The sequence below is a fragment of the Stegostoma tigrinum genome, chromosome 37, assembly GCF_030684315.1.
Source record: "Stegostoma tigrinum isolate sSteTig4 chromosome 37, sSteTig4.hap1, whole genome shotgun sequence".
NCBI lineage: Eukaryota > Metazoa > Chordata > Chondrichthyes > Orectolobiformes > Stegostomatidae > Stegostoma > Stegostoma tigrinum.
The window spans coordinates 22393791-22414852 of NC_081390.1; the positions used below are offsets into that span (position 1 = coordinate 22393791).

At 45.4% G+C, this 21062-nt stretch overlaps 1 protein-coding gene across 2 annotated transcripts in view; it reads left to right on the top strand.

Annotated features, from left to right (window-relative positions):
• spock2 (SPARC (osteonectin), cwcv and kazal like domains proteoglycan 2) overlaps window positions 1-21062 on the top strand; it is a 190950-nt gene that overhangs the window by 147565 nt on the left and 22323 nt on the right. For both annotated transcript variants that reach the window (XM_059640320.1, XM_048563756.2), the window contains 3 exons: window positions 9809-9923; window positions 15144-15249; window positions 19897-20011. In XM_059640320.1, the coding sequence (XP_059496303.1) occupies window positions 9809-9923; window positions 15144-15249; window positions 19897-20011 (336 nt within the window). The remainder of the gene's footprint in view (window positions 1-9808; window positions 9924-15143; window positions 15250-19896; window positions 20012-21062) is intronic.

A 21062-nucleotide genomic window follows, 5' to 3' on the forward strand; every position in this document is an offset into this window, starting at 1 on the left:
AATGGGTGATACAGGGCTGAATGAGCAGAGTGGAACGTCTGAAATACTCATTGATTTTGCTGCACAAGGGATTAACGGAGAGGCTCCGGGGTCGTGATGTTGAGGAGGAGGAGGGGGCTGTTATTGCTGTGTTTATTGGGGTGTGGTACCCCAAAATGTGGACCACTGGCAGGCCTCTAACAGCAGTCTCTCTTAGCCAGAAACCCATTCTGGGTTTCAGCTGTCACGAACCTTGGTCGGGCCTGAAAGTCAGGAACACAGTTTTCATGGAATCTCCAGTGTGTTCCAGTGCGAAAGTGGACCATTTGACCCATGGTGAATGCACTGGCCCCCCAAGTGTACATTATCACTTAGTGCCAATCTCCTGGTTTTTACCCCTACTCTTGCATACAATCTCTATCGAAACATTCGTATCATGTCCTTGTGAATACCTCAGTTGAACTGGCTTCTGTCACAGCTTCAGGCTGCATGTTCAACTCCCTGTGTGAAATTGAAATGTCTCACGTTAACCTAAACACACATCACCACCGGGCTGCCGTTTGCATTTGACTGTAAACTTGACAATAACACTCCTGTCACCCAGCAGAAATATTGGTGCTGTTGCCCTTACATGATCGCTGCAGTTGGGAGCAGTTGGATAACTCTGCCAGAGCGGTGGCAGACAGACAACAGGCAAGTGGCCTATATGTCATTCTGTACAGCGCCCCCGGCTCCATCGCGACCATTCGTGAGCCTGTCTGAGTGGCATTTCCATTTATGGGACATGTCCTGCACCCCCCAGCCCGCCCCAAGGACAGCCTGCTGGAGGTCTGTTGCCATTCCCAGGGCTTAGTCGTTGAGCTGGGCCATTTTATAGTCTGACTACACAAAGTTACTAATTGTGGTTGAGCTGATCCCTGTGAGGTAAGACATTGTGAAAGTCTGAGGCCCCAACTGTAGGCAGGGGAGTGAAACGTCTGAAACACTCATTGATTTTGCTGCACAAGGGATTAACAGAGAGGCTCTGGGGTCATGATGGAGGGGTGTTGAAGAGGAGGAAGGGGGGTTGCTTTTAATACTGGGTTTATTGGGGTGTGGTTCCCCAAAATGTGGACCATTGGCACGTCTCTGACAGCATTCTCTCTTAGCCAGAAACCCATTCTAGGTTTTGCCCTGGATGCGTTATGTAACGTCCAGTATACATGACTCAGATAATCGGTGGGCTGTTAATTTTTAGCCAGGGGTCATTTTGCATGACCCCTGAATATGTGAACCATTGTAGTGAGGTCCACAGTCACTGGAAGATATGAAAAGTGCATTACACTGATGCTAGTATGCATTGTTGATAAAGCAGCAGACACTAGCAGCTCCCTCCCATGAATGGGCTCTTTACCTGCTGTGTACTGAACATGTACAGCCCAGGCGAAACTGACACATGAAACATGAAGGCAGTAGGGAGCGACGTTTATCGTTTAGCAGTTCTCCTGTTTGAAGCACGTTGACTATTCATGGCCAGTAGAATGAACATACACATGCATGAGCTGGCACAGAACAGAATGCTTCATTCACTGTTGTAGGACTGGACAGTGAGTGAATTAATTGGCAGGATGTTGCCTGGGGTGGAGAGTTTCAGTTAGGAAGAGACAAGACAGGCAGAGGCAGTGTTCCTTGGATCAGAGGAGACTGAAGGGGGCAGATGATTGAAATGTCTAAAATGGTGAGGGACGTCAGTCGGTTAGACAGAAAGAAACTTCTTCCCCTTGATGGAGCGATGAATGATCAGTGTTGGGGGGGACATAGACTTAAGGCCGGGGGCTGAAGGGTTAGAGGAGATGTGAGGAAAAGCTTTTCCATCCAGTGGAAATCACTGTCTGTGAGGATGATAGATGAAGAAACCCTCATGACATTGAAGAAGTATTTAGATGCCAGGGCATAGAAGGCAACAGGTTAAGTGCTTGAAAATGGGATTACAATATTGAGATAAGAAAATGTGAGGCTGGATGAACACAGCAGGCCAAGCAGCATCTCAGGAGCACAAAAGCTGACGTTTCGGGCCTAGACCCTTCATCAGAGAGGGGGATGGGGGGAGGGAACTGGAATAAATAGAGAGAGAGGGGGAGGCGGACCGAAGATGGAGACTAAAGAAGATATGTGGAGAGAGCATAGGTGGGGAGGTAGGGAGGGGATAGGTCAGTCCAGGGAAGACGGACAGGTCAAGGAGGTGGGATGAGGTTAGTAGGTAGATGGGGGTGCGGCTTGGGGTGGGAGGAAGGGATGGGTGAGAGGAAGAACAGGTTAGGGAGGCAGAGACAGGTTGGACCAGTAAAGTTTCAGAGATCCTACCCTTTATTATTTAGAGTTTCCCACTCTCTGTGCAGTTCTTGTAGAGTCATGGAGTCCAACAGCATGGAAACAGACCTTTTGGGCCAACTCATGCCAACCACGTTTCCCAAACTAAACTAGTTCCATTTTGGTTCATATCCCCCTAAACCCTTCTTATTCAAGTATCTGTCCAAATGTCTTTTCAATGTTGTAACTGTACCTGCACCTAACCCTAACCCTCTAGCAGTCCACACACAAATCACCCTCTGTCCTTTCTAAATCTTCCTCCTGTCACTTAAGAAATATGCCCTTTAGTTTTGAACTCCCCCACCCTATGGAAAAGACCTTTGCTATTCAAACTGTCCGTGCCCCTCATGATTGTATAAACCTCTATAAGGTCACCCCTCAGCCTCATACACTCGAGCGGAAAAAAGTTCCGGCCTATCCTTTTAACTCAAACCCTCCATTCCCAGCAACATCCTGGTAAATTGTTTCTCTGAACCCTCTCCAGTTTGGTAAGACCCTTCCTATCGCAGGGAGAACAGAACCACACACGGTGCTCCAAAAGTGGCCTCACCAACTCCTCTGTCACAAAGAAGATAAAAGATAAAATTGCAGGAACACAGAGAAGATTGAGGAATGGAACTAACTATGAAAGATCCTCCAAAATGCCAGGGCAGATTTGATGGGCTGAGTGGCCTTGTGTGGTGCACAATTGTATGAAATTATGTCAAAGTAATCGCTGAGAGAAGGACTAAGGTTCCAATGACTGAAGGGCATATTTCAGTCTGACATCTGACATGGGTGTTAACATGCAGACAGAAATTGGCAATTTGGTGATGGCTTTGTGGGGGGTGGGGGGGAGTGATGGAGAACATAGCCATCAAACTCACTTAATGAGAATGAAATGAGGGGAAGCAATGACAGGGGAGTGTAGGGTCTTTGTGTTACAGTGGACCGACTGGCTTTCCTGATATAATACAAATGAAGACCCTTTCTAATAAAATGTGGGAATGAATTTCTGACATATCTAGCTGAGTCACCTACATTAAGGCACCAACGTCTGCACAGCAGCATCCCACAAAGATCAATGTGACTGTGTGATCTGTTTTAGGTGCTCTGTATATGATAAACATTATGGAGACTGCCTTTTCCATGAGGTCATAAGAAATTAGAGCAGTAGTAGACCATTCACCCCATTAGGTCTGCTGCACCATAATGGCTGATGGTCTTAACTCCACTTTTGTGCCAATTCTCCAGAGCCCCTGATGCAGCCTGGAGAGTATTAATGACCCAGCCATTGGGGAAGAGGATTCCACAGATTAATGAGTCTCTGAATGAAGAAATTCCTCCTCATCCCCATCAAAATGGGAGATTATTTGACAGTGCGCCTCTTAGTCCCTTTCCCTGAGGAGAGGAATCATCTATCTGGCACCTTTTCTGTTAAGCCACCTCAGAATCTTTTCATTAGGATCGCCTCAGTCTTCCAAACTTCAATGGGTAAAGTTTCTCAACCTTTTTCATAAGGTAGCTCCTTCATCCCAGGTGTTAGCTGAGTGAACCTTCTCTGAATTGCTTCCAATCCAAGTATTGCCCTTTTAAATAAGGGGATCAAAACAAGATCACATATAGAATTATAAAGTCCTTACAGTATGGAAGCAGGCCATTTGGCCCATTGAGTCCACACCGACTCTCCAAAGAGAAACCCACCCAAACCCACCCCATCCCAGTAACCCTGCATTTCCCACGGCAAACCCACCCTTGGACACTATGCACAGTTTATCATGGCCAATCCACCTAGCCTGCATATCCCTGGACTGTGGGAGGAAAGCGGAGCACCCAGAGGAAACCTGCACAGACACGGGGAGAATGTGCAAACTCCACACAGACAGTCACCCAAGGCTGGAGTGGAACCCGGATCCCTGGTGCTGTGAGGCTGCAGTGCTAACCCCTGAGACAGTGTGCTGCCCAGCCCAGCACTCTGAGTATGATTCCTCCAAAGCCCTGTCCCTACAACAGTAGAAATACTTTCCCAAGTGGATACTCCATCCCCACTTGTGAAAAAGGACAATTTTGAATCAGGACTAATTGGAATCTTTTACCTGAGAGAAAAAAGTGAGACCTCAACCGTTGGAAAGATAGCACCTCCAACAGTGTAGCACTCCCTCAGCTCTGCCCTATAGCCTCTGCCCGTTGCTCAAGTCCTTGTATGGGGCTTGAACCCACGTCTTCGGAGCCAGAAGCAAGAATGCTATCTTGAGATTGGTCACTGCACAATAGCCACACCAAGGACGATGACCAGTTTCTGACTGTTGGCCATTCCCAGAGACAGGGATATGTATTTTTAGGCAGCACAGTGGTATGAAAGAAATTGTATCCATTAAATCTCTCAGCTGGGGAATATATTCCTAGTAACTCCTCAATTTAACTAGGATTTAATGATTATTTAATGAAGTCATTAAATTTTAAGGAGTCCTGTTTTCCTCATTGACTTTTAGGCGCTGTCTACATTCAGATGTTTAGTAGCTTAAGTTGCAACGATCCAACACAGTCCCTGTGTACACCACCAACTAATTTACCCTTGATACAGCAGTAGGCACCAGTAACCTTCCTTCCTAAGGAAGCTTAATTATAGCAATTTGCATTTATATAGCATGCTTAATGCAGAATAAAATGGCCCAAACTATTTCACAGGAGCGTTACCAGGTCAAAGGAACTGGTCTCCAAAGAAGGAGATGTTGGATAGGCGAGACTGAGAATTTGGTTGCAGAGCTGGCTCATATGAAGCATTTTAAAGGGGGTGAGAGAAGCCAATAGGTTCATGGAAGGAGATTAGAAAATGAAGATGGCTCGAGCTTTGGGTTATTCACACCTTGGGTGATGAGACTGCAAGTAGCCAGAAACACAGGAATGGCACTATTAGCCTGCAAAAGAGGAGAAGATGAGATTTTTGTCCTCAGCCCTCATTCTCCACCCGACCTTGAATAAAATATTTAGATTTGCCATGGCTCCTATGTAGACCATGTGGTGAGCCAAGGCAAATAAAAAATCCACAACTGGGAATTTGAGCATCTTTGCCTGGAGACTATCACTGAGTAGATCTTGTGCTTCAAGGAGTTATTAAGATGAATAGCACTGATGGCATTTAAGGAGAGGATTGAGACACAGTTGAGGAAAAGGGACTAAACAAATGAGTTGATAAAGTGAGATAAACACATACGATGAGTGGCTTATGTGGAACATAAGGCCCAGCATGGGCTGGAGTGTGTCTTTCATGCGGTAACTGCCAAAGCGATTTGAGTAGATGGGCTGGAGTCTTGGACACTCCTAACACTCCGGTGTGTAGCAGCTAAACATTTCAGGAACATCACTGAAGGCTTCTCCACCCCCCACCCCACCCCAATCAAAGTGAAGAATCTTCTAATGGGGGCAATTGGACAGTGCTCAGAAAGAAGTCCTCCTGATCACAGTCCCTGTGGAAACCACCAGAATTTGTCAGAAAGTAGCAGGTACACTCCTTGACCTGTCCGTCTTCCCTGGACTGACCTATCCCCTCCCTACCTCCCCACCTATACTCTCCTCTCCACCTATCTTCTTTTCTCTCCATCTTCGGTCCGCCTCCCCCTCTCTCCCTATTTATTCCAGTTCCCTCTCCCCATCCCTCTCTCTGATGAAGGGTCTCGGCCCGAAACGTCAGCTTTTGTACTCCTGAGATGCTGCTTGGCCTGCTGTGTTCATCCAGCTCCACACTTTGTTATCTTGGATTATCCAGCATCTGCAGTTCCCATTATCATAGGTACACTCACGGCAGGTGGTGATGAATTTGGTTAGAGTGAGGCTTGTGGTAAAAACATCTAACCAATTTCTGAGGAAGGGTCCCGACCCGGAACGTCAACTTTCCTGCTCCTCTGATGCTGCCTGGCCTGCTGTGTTCCTCCAGCTCCACACCGTGTTGTCTCTGACACCAGTGTCTGCAGTTCTTACTATTTGTCTATCTCTAACTAAGTTAGTCTGCCATCATGCCAATGGACCCAATATCTGCATGTTGTCTTTTGGATGTCAGCATTACAGTGAGAGAATCAATCCCTGCTTAGGCCAGGGAAGGGCTTTCACCTTTACAGAAGAGAATCTGAAACAATGCAGGAATTGTGAAAAACACAAACCATTCTTTGTACAGATAGCAAGAGCTGCAGCTGCTGGAGTCAGAGACAACACAGTGTGGAGCTGGAGGAATACAGCAGGTCAACTTTCCTGCTCCCCTAATGCTGCCTGGCTTGCTGTGTTCCTCCAGCTCCTCACTGTGTTGTCTCAACAATTCTTTGCATTTTATGTTGGGTGCGTGCTGCTTTGCATTATCTGGTGATTCCAGGTATAGAGTCACAGAATAATACAGCATAGAAACAGACCCTTCAATCCAACTTGTCCATGCCAATCATATCCTTAAATTAATCTCGTCCCCATTTGTCAGCATTTGGCCCATATCCCTCTAAACCCTTCCCATTATGTACCAACCCAGATGCCTTTTAAATGTTGTAATTGCACCAGCCTCCATCTCCTCCTCTGGCAGCTCATTTCCATACACACACCACCCTCTGCGTGAAAATGTTATTCCTCAGGTCCCTTTGAAATCTTTCAACTCTTACCTTAAATCTATGCCCTGTAGCTTTGGGGCACCCTCACCCTGGGAAAAAGACCTTGTCAATTCATCCTACCTGTGCCCCTCATGATCCTATAAACCTCTATAAGGTCACCCCCTCAGCCTTGGATGCTCCAGGCAAAAAGCCCCAGCCTATTCAGCCTCTCCCTATAGCTTAAACTGTTTGTCCCCGACAACATCCGTGTAAATCTTTCATACGCCCTGCCCAGTTTCACAACATCCTTCCTACAGCAGGGACTCCGGAATTGCACACAGTATTCCAAAAGTGACCTAAAACCAAAGTCCTGTACAGCCGCAACATGACACCAGCTGTGCATCAGCTGACAAGCCTCCTCTTTGAGATCGCATGGACATGTTCAGTCATCAGTTCGAGTTCGAAACAGCTTCAGTCCGGCATTGATGCTGACTGCAGAATTGGCTGCAGTGATCAAACTCCGCCTGCAGTGCAGTGTTGAGTCCATCTGCAGTTACAGTTTGAGAACTTTCCGGAATGAGGCCATTTAGGCTATTTGCAAGCCTGATGGCTGTACGAAGGAGATAGCCAAAGGGTCTCAGAATCAGCCACCTTCCCTCAATCGTGACTCTTGCGTCCAAAACACTACAACTTTATGTCTTTTCCCTTTTTAAAAATTGCTATTGAATCTGCTTCCTTTTAGGCAGGACAAACATTGCTGTTAACAAAAACGCAATGTGTCTGAGAGAAAATATTCTCCCCTCTGTTTCCTTTGCCACCATCAAGCACTGGTGACATCTGGTGTTGACGGTTGGATTGTGGCTCAGATGTCACGTGACCAGTCTGAGAATTAGGGTTCTCACTTGTGTGTGACGTTTGGGGGGGAAATCTCAATATTCTTAACTTTCTGGGACAGACTGTAGTCATTGTTGACATTATTGTGTCTTTCTCTGGAATGGGTGCTAGACTTTACACTTAAGACTAATTCCAGAACACTCCTGCATCTATTCGCGAATTCTGTCTTCTAAAGACAAAAGTTAGAATACCAGTTTCCCTTCGCAATCTATGAACAGAATTTTAGCTTAAATGAGCCATTGAAACTTGAGATTTGTCATGGTATGAGGTTGGCGATGCTCCTCCTTTTAAAGATCAATCAAAGCAAGAATCCCGTCCCCTAGAGGGAGCCAGAATTCTGGGGAACCATCATTGCTTCCAAAGGTGAAGCTATAACTTCCCTCCAAGCGAAGATTCCCAGCAATGAGAGAACTGTTGTCACTTCTTGAGAAAGTTCAAAAGTCTCCAAGTTATCAACAGTTGGTGCTGATGCCCCTAAAGCGATCATTAAAGACGGAGAGTGGATGGAGGGTGGAGGAGGCTTGAGTGGGTTGGAGGAGAGGGTGCGGAGACAGGGTGGGGAAGACTGGGGAGGAGAAGTCAAGAAAGATCAAAATTTGAGTTTGCTGAAGGGAGACATTTGATCTGTGATAACAAGGTGTAGAGCTGGATGAACACAGCAGGCCAAGCAGCATCAGAGGAGCAGGAAGGCTGACGTTTCCGGCCTAGACCCTTCTTCAGTTGATTTGATTCGGTTCACTATTGTTGCAAGTCATGAAAAGTATTGTTCTGCACACTAGCCAGTAGAAATCATACTTTACATAAATACATCAGGGTAATAGAACAGATTGCAATAGAGTAGATTACAGCTACAGAGAAGGTGCAGAGAAAGATTATCTCTAATATGTGAGAGGTCTGATCATAAGCCTGATAACAGTGGGGAAAAAACTGTGCTTGAATCTGTTGGTATGAGTTTGCAAACGTTTGTATGTTCTGTCTGATGGAAGAAGGTGGAAGAGATTATAGGCGGGGTGCGAGGGGCCTTTTATTATGTTGGCTGCTTTCCCAAGGCAGCAGGAAGTGCAGACACAGTCAGTGAGAGAAAGGCCTGTTTTTGTGATGGACTGGGCTGTATTCACAACTCTCTGTAATTTCTTGTGGTGTTGGGCAGAGCAGTTGCTGCACCAAGCTGTGATGCATCCACATAGAATACTTTCTATGGTGTATCTATAAAAATTAGTAAGAGTCTTTGTGAGCAAGACAAATTTCCCTACCCTTCTGAGGAAGTAGAGGAGTTAGAGTGTTTTCTTGACAGTAGTATTGAGATGGATGGATCAGGACAGATGTGAGCAATGCAGTCATTGCTAGATATTTGGTATTGAAATTTGAGAATATACCCTAATACCAGACTCTTGTTGTAAATGGAGTGGATGAGATCTCACAGGGTTTTAAAAAAAACACAGATTACATGTGAAATAAAATATATTAATGTTGTTAATGCCTTGTTTGAAATGAAGTCTGTGGGATGAGGACAATGAGAACAGACCGATTAAATATAGATAATTTAATTGAGGAATAAAATGAGTTTCAGTTGGAGGGTGAACTTGCATACGCCAGGAGGAGTACAAACGACGCTAGAATCATAAAGTTATTCAGCATGTAAACAGACCCTTCGGCCCAGGTGCTGCTCAGGTTTCCCACATCCCTCTAAACCTTTCCTATCCATGTACCTGCCCAGATGTCTTTTAAATATTGTAACTGTACCTGCCTCAACCATTTCACACACAAATCACCTTCTATGTGAAAAGGTTGCCCCTCCGGCCCCGTTTAAGCCTTTTTACTTCATTTTTTTAAAATGATGTGCTCGCATTTTAAGGGACCCCTTAGCAGGTAAAGAGGACAGGAAGTTTATGATTTAAGAGTTCCTTCAAAGACACAGTAGTCCAAATGGCCTTATTCTAGAATGTTCTCAGATTGCAGTTGCAGACATTTAGAAAGCTCAATCGTGGCTTGAGTGTTCTCCCATTTGTAAGTAACTGCTGTTTGCTTTGTTCCCTCTGCAGCACTAGATCCCACCAAGGACCCATGTCAAAAGGTGAAGTGCAGCCGACACAAAGTGTGCATCTCCCAGAACCAGCTGAGGGCCATATGCATCAGTCGCAAGAAACTACAGCACAGGTTAGACGCGCTGCAGGTAACGCTGCGTACGCGTGCGCGCGCGCACACACACACACACACACACCAATGCAGCTCGCTGTGAGAGCCATGTAAACCTGTTTCCATCTGCCCTCAGCCAGGCTGCGTACATGAGGGAAGCTCTCCCTTCAGTACTGTCACAGACAACCCCCACCCCTCCAATGATGACATACATCACGCCTGCCCGATTGAGAACGCCACACCGGTAGAAAAATGAACATGTGCTCCTGTTGTAGCGTGTGTGGAGAATTTGGGCATGGAGCTCATTGTTCACAATTCGTCGCCCCAGACTGTCAACCGTGAGAATGCCGAGGGCTCAGGTGACCTTTGCCTTCTTGGATAAGCTCCCAGCAGCCTTCATGCCCCCTGCACTGTGCAAGGCCCATCATGTGCCCTTCATCTGATTGTAACTAACTGGATCCAAACACAACTCCCACCATGCTGCAGACAGATGCTGGAAGCTAGAGTCAATAAATGTGGAGCTGGAAAAGCACAGCAGGTCAGACAGTATCCGTGGAGCAGTAAAGCCAACGTTTTGGGCTGAAACCCTTCATCAGGGTTGACTTTACTGACCCGCAAATGGTGTCTGACCCACTGTCCTGCATGAGTTAAAGTAAGGCAGCTCAGTCCAGCCCCGCTCACATCCACATCGGATCGATGGGGATCTTTTTCCATTCACATCTGCGATCAATTCAATCCCACTAATGGTGACATCTCCCAAGTTAACCTTGACATCAGGATGTGAAGATACTGTGAGCGGCAAGATGTTAATCGACTAAATTGATGAGAGAATTGTCATTTGAGTGATGACAGTGCTTCTGAAGCTGGGCAGAACTCGTGTAGAAATGATCTCTGATAACGAAACCGAATCCTTTTTAAGGTGAAACTGTATTGATTGTTCTGCATTATTAAAGCACTTGCAGTCTCCACAGGGACTGACATTGTCCTCAGCATTCCAAATGTTTTGTTACATTTGGACATCTGAGCAACATTGTGAATTGCTACGGTGTGCGCTCGGCCGAAGGAGACCTCATTTTGGTTGATTCACAGGGTGGTGGGCCATGAGCAGAGTCCTGGGGCTGGGGCTGGGGGTGGATGGTGGGGATGGGCGTCTAGTGTTTGACATGATCTCAGATGGTGGTCTCAACAGGGACCTGGGTTGACATCTGTTAAGAAAGCAGGTCATAGTGTCCCTACTGGGTGGAGGCAGGCCATTCAGCCCATCAAGTCCACACTGATCCTCTGAGGAGCATACCACCTAGAACCGGCCCTCTACCGTATCTGTGTAACTCTACATCTTCCATGAATGATCCCTGGACACTATGGGCAATTTCCCATGGATAATCCACCCGAGCCCGCACATCTTTGGACACTGGGAGGAAACCGGAGCACCCAGAGGAAACCCATGCAGACATAGGGAGAATGTGCAAACTCCACCGAGACACTCACCCAAGGGTGGAATTGAACCCAGGTCCCTGGCGGTGTGAGGCAGCAGTGCTAACCACCGAGCCGCTGTGCTAGAAGCTTGTAAAGAAAATAACATAGCTCTTATTAATTTCTGTTTCAGTGTAGTTTGAGGAAGGGACTTAGATTTCTTCAAAATAGATACATGCAATTGGTGGGCCCCATTACTGGGAGCATTAAGGTTTTAATTGACAACCTGGCATTTGGGTAGTCTGTGAGGGGGAAAACTGTCTGCTGGTTGGAGTCATACCTGGAAGAAAGAGAGATGGTCACGTTTGTTGGAGGACAATCATCTCAGCTCTAGGACACCTCTCTGGAGGAGTTCCTAGGGGAGTGTCCTCGACCCAACCACCTTCAGCTGCTTCATCAATGACCTTCCCTCCATCATGAGGTCAGGAGCAGGAATGCTCACTGATGATTGTGCAGTGTTCAGTTTGAAGACCTCATCGAGATCTTTAAAGAGTTTTACAGAGTAGGCAGAGAGAAGATTTTTTTTATCCATCTGAGTGTTCAAAAATGAGGGAGCGTCAATATAATAACCAATAAACCAAAGAGGAGCGCAGGAGAAGGTTGCTCACTCAGAGCGTGGTTAGAATGCAGAACTCACCACAAAAGGGAGTTGTTGAGGTGTCCAGACAAGTTAGATAATGCATGATGTCAGGTAGTAAAGCAGGATATGTTGCTTTGAGGTGAAGGCAATAGAGTGAGAAAATGATCATATGGAGCTTGAACGCTAGCACAAACTGGAAGGGCTGAAAGGCCTGTGGCTCAACTATTCTTTTTAAGTGGTAATTAATTCCGAAGTCACTGCAGCTGTAGAAATAAATTTGAACAGTTGTAACATCTCAAAGTATTTAATGCCTATTGGAAAATGTCCTATACAGGGCTTCCTCGCTGGTTGTAGGAGATATATTCCAGAAAAATCTGCTGCGTAGCAAAAGAACAACATAAGGCATTTATTTCCCACAAGAACTGAATGAATTAAATTTTGGCAACACAACAAACAACAACATAGATGCGAAAGAACTGCATGAGAAGAGAAAATTGTTCCCTAATAAAGTAGGGACAGATAACAGAGGAGCAGCGTATTGTGAATGCATTGTATCTGTGTTAAATATTTCTGCTGAAACTTCTCTAACTCATGCTTAACATGTAACGGAACGGTATTGGAAACTGGAATGAAGCAGAGCTGTCCTATCCAGCTAGTCTGAATTTCTGTAAAGTAGCTGGGCAGATCTAAAGCCATTGCTGATCAATCAGTAATTGCTCTAGATAGGAAGACAGGATTGCAAGATAAGAATAGACCAAGGTCCATATAGTTCAGTTTCTACCCTACTGATAAGTCGCTTAATCCAATGATAATAGAATTCTGGTCCAATAATGACAATCAATTATTATCAATGAGTCAACAGATCCAAGCATGAGATGAGACCAAGGCCGTGATGGAGAACTCTGAAATCTTGATTTCACCTGTTCCTGCCAAGTACACTCTACTTACCTCATGTTATGGCTGACATATTATTCCACAACGTTATTTTCTGAACCTGCAAGTAATTTGTGTTTAGAATCAGATAGAGTTGATCAGTTTACCATCTCCCTGTTCCTTTGATTGGCCACTTGCTCACTGATGGGTTGACTGAGGCCAAAGATCAGGTTAATGGTTGCCAGCACTACCCCCACTCTAAATCCCCTCTCTGGTGCTTAGTGTCCTAGAGCTGAAGACTTGAAAGCCTCTTGCTGCCTGGATAAACTCCTTGTCATTGCGCTGCGACTTGTTGGAAGTGGGCTTTGAGACTTGTTTAAGATGTTGAGATGGCTGGACTGTTTGCATCGTTTGCCAGTGTGTATTCTCAGTGAGAATAGCCCTTTAATCTGGCAGATAATACAGAAACTCTCCCCAGTTGTTCTATGATTCTGCATCCTCCACAATAATAATAATTCAATCTTTGAATCAGCGTCACAAAAAGAGGCCGTACGGCCCATTGTACGTTGCGACTTCTTTCACTATCCGTTCCACTTTAATCCTTCTTCCCCGTATCATTTTATTTATTTATTTTTGTCATTAAACCCACTCTCATCGCTAGCTCCTGGATCATGTTATTCTCGTCCACACAATTAAGTTTTAAATGCTCTCCTTTCGGCCTCATTTAGAGTCATGGAGGCCTACAGTGCGGAAAAGACCCTTCGGCCCATCGAGTCTGTGCTGGTCACAATCAATCCCCCCAACTATTCTAATTCTATTTTTCAGCCCATGGTCCATAGCCTTGGTATCGCAAGGCTATGTGCCATGTGCTGAAACTATCTGCCTCTACCACCCCTATGCGCAGTGAATTCCAGATTGCCAACACCCTCTGGGTGACAATTTTTTTTTCCTCACAGCCTTTCTAAACCTTCAGAGATAGTGAGAACTGCCAATGCTGGACAATTTTCTGAAGAAGAGTGCAGACCCAAAATGTCAGCTTTGCTGCTCCTCTGATGCTGCCTGGCCTGCTGTGTTCATCGAGCTCCACACTGTGTTATCTCTAAACCTTCTGTCCCTTACTTTAAATCTGTGCTGCCTGGTCATTGATCAGTCCACCAAGGGCCAAAGTTCCTTCCCATCTACTCTATCTATGCACCTTACAATTTCAATCATGTTCCCCCTCAATCTCCTCTGCTCCAAGGAAAACAACTCCAGTCTGTTCAAGGGGCGGCACAGTAGCTCAGTGGTTAACACTGCAGCCTCACAGCACCAGGGACCCAGGTTCGATTCCGGCCTCGGGTGACTGTCTGTGTGGAGTTTGGACATTCTCCCCGTGTCTGCCTGGGTTTTCACCAGGTGCTCCGGTTTCCTCCCACAGTCCAAAGATGTGCAGGTTAGGTGGATCGGCCATGCTAAATTACCCATAGTGTTCACGGGTGTGTGGGTTATAGGGGGATGGGTCTGGGTGGGATGCTTCAAAGGGCAGTGTGGACTTGTTGGGCCGAAGGGCCTGTTTCCACACTGTGGGGAATCTAATCTCTCCCTCCTAATTGAAAACTCTCCATCCCAGACAACACCCTGATAAATCTCCAACAAAAACAGAAGTTGCTGAAAAAGCTGAGCAGGCCTGGCAGCATCTGTGGAGAAAAAAATCAGAGTTACTGTTCAGGGTCTGGTGAACCTTTCTCAGAATAATATGATTATAATTGATTGTCATTATTGGTAAATCTCCTCTGCACCCGTGCTATCACATCCCTCCTATAATGTGGATTCCAGAACTGTGCACACAACTGTGGCTGTGCCTCAACCAACATTTATCCTCATTGCCACTGTTAATAACCATAGTGAAGTTTAGAAAATATATATATATTCTTGATTTTTCCCTGTAATGATACCGAGATGTTTGACCTTGTTGCATAAAAACCGAAAGAACTGCAGATGCTGTAAATCAGAAATGAAAACAGAAGTTGCAGAAGAAGCTCAGCAGGTCTGGCAGCATCTGGGAAGAGAAATCAGAGTTAACATTTCGGGCTGAGTGACCCTTCCTTAGCGGGATGTTCATCAATCTTGCACTGTTTAAAATTTTCATAGTTTTGAAAACCTGGATGAAATTCTTCCCTTTAACTTGCCCTGGGTCTGCAAAACCAGAGTTGAAGATGCTCAGTTACACAGCAGAGTTATGAAGGGAAGGCTTTTAACCTCTCTTGTTCATGGGGAACATGCTGTTTTCTTTTTTTCTGCAAATATTCCTCACTTCTAATGTCTGTTTGTTTCAGAATCAAGCAGTCTTCCCTGGGGCATGTGGAGAGCACCTGCAAGCCATGCCAAGCAGAACAGGTGGCCCCTGTGTGTGGTTCAGATGGTCACACCTACTCATCGCAGGTATGACTAGGCATTCCAGAGCTCCCAGTATGGACTGGAGTTCATGGCCTGGAATTCTGACATAAAGTAGTAACTTTCGAAGGGGACCAGGGGAAATACTGGAAGGAGCTGAGGGGAAAGAGGGGCACTGGGGGATAGCTCTGTCATTGAGTTGGCATGGGCTTGATGGTCTGAGTGGCCACAACACCATATAATGCAGGAATAGAAACAGGCCATTCAGCCCATCATGCCAGCTGTCCCATTCAGTGAGATTGAGCCTGATCTGATCATCCTCAACTCCACTTTCCTGCCTTTTCCCCATAACTCTTGATTCTCTCTCTGATTAAAAATCTGTCTACCTCAGCCTTGAATATATTTAATGACTCAGCCTGCGCAGTCCTCTAAGCTAAAGAATTCCACAGATTTGCTGCCGTCTGAGAGAAGAAATTCCCCCTCACCTCTGCCTTACTCTGAAATAAAGCCCTATCCCACAAGGGGAAGCAACCTTGCTCCATCTACCTGTGAGACCCCCTAAGAAGACCCAACCTACTCGACCTCTCTGTATGAGAAAATCCCTCCATCCCTGGGATCAGCCGAGTGAACATTTTCTGGACTGCCTCCAATGCCAGTATATCTCACCTTGGATGAGATACCCAAACCTGTTCACAGTATTTTAGGTGAGATCTGAGTATTGCCTTGTATATTTATAGCGAGACCTTCCTGTTTTTATCCCTGCTAAATAAGTGCCAAAATTCTGCCTGCCTTTCATATTGCCAACACCAGAGGTGCACGGCGGCTCACTGCTGCCTCACTGGGTGGAGTTTGCACATTCTCCCTGTGTCCGTGTGGGTTTCTCCAGATGCTCCAGTTACCTCCCACTGTTCAAAGATGTGCAGGCTAGGTGGATCGCCCATAGTGCCCAGGGATATGCAGATTAGGTGGGTTAGCCATGGGAAATGCGGGGTTACGGGGATGGGTGGGGGTGTGGGTCTGGGTGGATTGCGCTTCATAGGGTCTGTGCAGACTCGATGGGCCGAATGGCTTCTATCTGCACCGATGGGATTCTGTGATTCTAAGTGGGTGCTGGTTGTTTGTGATTTATGCATGTGGATTTCTAATTCCCTCAGTGCTGTAACTTTCTATAGTCTTTCACCATTTAAATGATATTCAGCTCCTCTGTTCTTCCCACCAAAGTATACAGCCTCAGGTTGCCCTTTTTCTGAGCGGTGCTCTTCTGTGACAGCACAAAGGTCCCATTTGTACTGAACCTAGTTAACAGAGCTTTATTTCTTTATTGACAAAGTTCACAATGTCAGAATCTTCGAAGATTTCTTCGCAGGCACGTTTTAGAGTTCTATTCAGCTATTGGAGGATATCCCAGGTCATTGCTTACAGTATATCAAGGGATATGCTACATTTTACCATGTAACGCTCAAATATCATTATGCTGCATGATATGTTTGAGGTCTGAAGCTTCCTGGGTCAGTTAGAAGCTGTTTGTTCTTAACGTTATTTAAATGGCCAGGCTATTATGTATTTCAAGCAAACACAGAAATGCTGAGAAATTCAGCAGGTCCGGCAGCATCTGTGGAGAGAGAGAAAAACACAAGCTCTGAAGAAGAATTGAAACTTTAACTCTGTTATGTTTCCACATACGCTGCCAGACCTATTGAGTTTCTCTAGCTTTTCCTGAGCCTGCTTTAGATTTACAGCATCTGCAGTGTATTGCTTTTACCATTTTGTATCACTGAAAAATGTAACCCTTGCAGCGGAAACATTTCTAGTGGCCAGGGAAGTTCACTTGTGAAGCTGTTGTCATGTGACCACGTGATGGGCAAGTCTCAGAGTGTTTCAGACTGATTAGCCTGACCTGGGTGGTGGCGCTCATGAAGAGAATGTTCTCCTTAGTCAGGCTGTGTTACCAGTGGACCCAGGGGAGCAGGATATACACATGCATGTGGGTATTCCTCCCCATTTTCTCTTCCTGCTGATTTATGTTTAAGTGTTTCTCCCCTTCTGGTCTTCCCCCTTTGCTTTCGAAGTAAGGATTAGGAAATGGGTCAAGGCAGAGGCACTTATCAGCAGGAAAGGTTGTATTCCCCAGCTTCATCTTCTTCTTTAGTGGGCTTCTTGTAAATGTTGGTCTGTTGTGACATGGCATTCCACTCCCCTCCACTCCACTCCCTGCCCTTTATCCGGCTGATGTCCTTGCTGCTATCCTTTAGCCTTGTTTGTGGTTAGCTGTTACCCAGTTCAAGTCAACCACAGTGGGACAGAGTGGCAGATTTCTTCCTCACATTCCACCCCTGAAACAGTTGGATCTCTATAAATCGCCAGATTTCTTGAATTTAATTCCATAGTTTAATAGCATGGGATTTGACCTCATGACCAGCAGCTTGTCTAATCCAGTTTGCGAGCAGTGATGCCACGTTCCTTCGGTTACTGGTCAATCAGTTCAGAAGGTCAAACTTAAATGATGTTCATAGAATCCCTACAGCGTGAAAACAGGCCATTCAGCCCACCCAGTCCACACCACGCCTCTGAAGAGCATCCCACCCATTCCCATTCCCCTATTCTTTCCCTGTAACCCAGCAGTTCCCATGTCTAATCCATCTAATTTACACATCCCTCAACACCACGGGCAATTTCCCATGGCCAATCCACCCTAACCTGCACATCTTTGGACCGTGGGAGGAAACCCACTCCGACACGGGGAGAATGTCCAAACTCCACACAGACGGTCACCCGAGGGTGGAATCTAGGTCCCCGGCGCTGTGAGCCAGCAATGCTAACCACTGAGCCACCGTGCTGCCCGTGATGTAGGCTGACAGCTTTGTCTGAGCTCTCTGCAAGTGACTGTTATAGCCTCGTTATTCTGTTTTGTTGGTAACCGAAGAAGTTGTATTACTATTCACAGCTCCCCGCTACGTTATCCCACTTGTGGTTATGACAGCTTTAGATTATGGAAGAGTCCAAAATGACTGCAATACATTAATGTAACACAATTAGTCAAAAAGGAAAAGAAGCATAAACCTGTGACTGTAGTTCGATTGGCTTAGCATCTGCCATTAGAGTCTGTTATAAAGGCCATAATAGCAGAGCATTTCAACACATATATTGCAATCGAGCAAAGTCAGGATGGTTTTCTGAAGCAGAAATCATGTCAAACATTGTTCTGAGAATTCTTTGATGAGGCATCAAGTGAGGTAGATAAGGAGAAATTAGTAGATGTAATATATTTGGATTTTACAAAGCATTCAGTAAGGTCCAGGCAGCTCAGTGGCTAACGATGTTGCCCTGCTGTGCCAGGGACCTGGGCTCGGTTCCAGCCTCTGGAGACTGCTGTGTGGAGTTTGCACCTTCTCTCGGGGTTGTATTGCTTTCCTCCCAAAGTGCAAAGATGTGCAGGTGAGGTGGATTTGCTGTGCTAAATTGCTCGTAGTGTGCAGGGTAGGTGGATTATCCATGGGGGAATTGCACAGTTACAGGGATAGGGCAAGGGGTTGTGGCTGGGTGGGCTGCTGTTCGAAGTGTTGGTGTAGACTTGATGGGCCAAATGGCCTGTTTCCACTGGAGGGATTCTATGCATTACCACACGGTAGGTTATTGTGTTGGAGATAGAATATCAACATGGACAGAAGATTGGGTAACTGATAGAAGACAGAAAGTTGGGAAAAAGGGCAGAGTTTCAGGATGGCAGCCTGCAGCTGAGCACTACAGGGATCATAGCTGACACCACAGTTATAAATGTATATGACCTGGATGAAGGAAATGTCACCATGTTTGTGGGATTTTTCCGTTTGTGACAGGTTGCTATGGCTGCTTTGGTGTGCAGTGCCAGTGTGAGACTGGGATGGACAAGGTCAGAAATCACACAACACCAGGTTATAGTCCATTGGGGCCGACAGGTTTATTTGAAAACACAAGCTTTTGGAGCTCAACTCCTTCTTCAGGTGTTAGTGAGAGAGGTAGCATCAGATACTGACTTTATAAATAAAAGATCAAAGATTCACAACACTGATGAGGATGTTTTAAACAAACCAAAGATGATGTTAAATCTTTAAACAGCCAGACGTTTTAATTGATTGATATGTACATGTAAATCCCCAAATCCCTTTCAAGTCACGGTCCTGAGAGAACTAGAGATTTTATCAGAGGCGGTAAAGAAGAGGTGACATTTTAGATCAGACAATGCATGTTAGGTGTGAGGCCTTGTTTAGAAACTGTTTGTGCTTTCGTTTAAAGTCAGACTGGTTTTATTTCTAAAGTAGGAATTTATAAAACACCATATTGACTGTCTACAAATTGTGTGCTTTTTGAACAAAATAAAATATATCTGTAAATACAGATTAACCCCTTATATTCACGTGTGCATGTGCGTGCGTGTGCGTGCGTGTGGGTTTATACCCAGTGTCAGTGAATTGATCCAGAATTAAAATAACCTTTTCTTGAGAGAAAACTAATTGGAGACAATTGAAAGAAAAAAATTAAAAGAAATTCATAACCATAACTGTGGAGCTCCATTAATTAGCTGGCAACTCATTCCAAAATGGTTGAATCCACAAAGTAGATGCACCCAGTTGAGTTCATCCATTGACTTGTTCTAACCTCTCTTTGCCTCCTGCCTTCTGTTCCTCTCCCTCTCTTCTTTTCTCTCTCTTCCCACAGTGTAAGCTGGAACTACAGGTATGTCTGACTGGGAAACAGCTCAGCCAGCAGTGTGAAGGCAAATGCCCATGTCCAACAGAGCACGCTCCAACCTCTGACCCTGCGAGCAAGTCAGGTGAATGCCAGGCGCGGGCTTAGAGCTCCAATGATATTGATGATGATAATCCATATCGCTCTTAGACAAGTAGGACACAAATATAAAGCAACCATTGCTCCAGGCCCATTGCCAACAGATCCTCACTCACTGAGTCTGTTCTAGTTGGAGATTGATACATTACACTCAGACATTGAGTGGTGTGGAGAAAGGGCAGGAAAATGTAGCTGGTTTAAAAAAAGTCAGCCATGATTGTATTGAATGATGGAACAGGATAAGGGGTCATATGACCGACTCCTGCTCCTAATTCTTCTATTCTTAACTAATTCAAAAACTCTATATGGTTGGAACTATCACCCAGGCAAAGTGGAGGTTCGTGACAAAGAATGTATTTAATGACACCAAGCCTTGATTTATTTTTTCCAAAATTATACCTTATTTATTAGATTTGTAAAAGTGCATTACAATACACAGTGACTTCTAAATCAAAGAAAGGACGATAAAATTCAACGTGCCTCCCTGCAACCTGTTCCATTCTTAGATGTCTCAATCCAATTGTAAAACTTATAATGCTTACAACATACTTTCTATATCAGACAGAAGCCTTGGGTAGTGTTGTAGAACAGAAATTCCTTGGGGTTCAGGTACATAATGCTTTGAAGTTTGTGTCACATGTAGACAGGATGGTTAGGGAGGCATTAGGCATGCTTGCCTTCATTGCTCAGACCCTTGAGTATAGGAGTGGGGACATCATGTTGTGGTTGTACAGGACGTTGGTGAAGCCTCTTCTAGAATACTGTGTCCAGTTCTGGTCACCCTGTTCTTGGAAGGATATTATCACTCTGAAGAGGGTTCAGAAAGTATTTACCAGAATGTTCCCAGGGATGGACGGTTTGAGTTACAGGGAGAGGCTAGATAGGCTGGGACTTGTTTCACTGGAGCATAAGAGGTTGAGAGGTGACCTTATAGAGGTTTTTAAAATCAAGAGAGGTGAAGATAAGGTGACTAGCAGGTGTCTTTTCCCTACAGTGGGGGTTTCAAGTCTAGGGGGCATATTTTTAAGGTGAGAGGA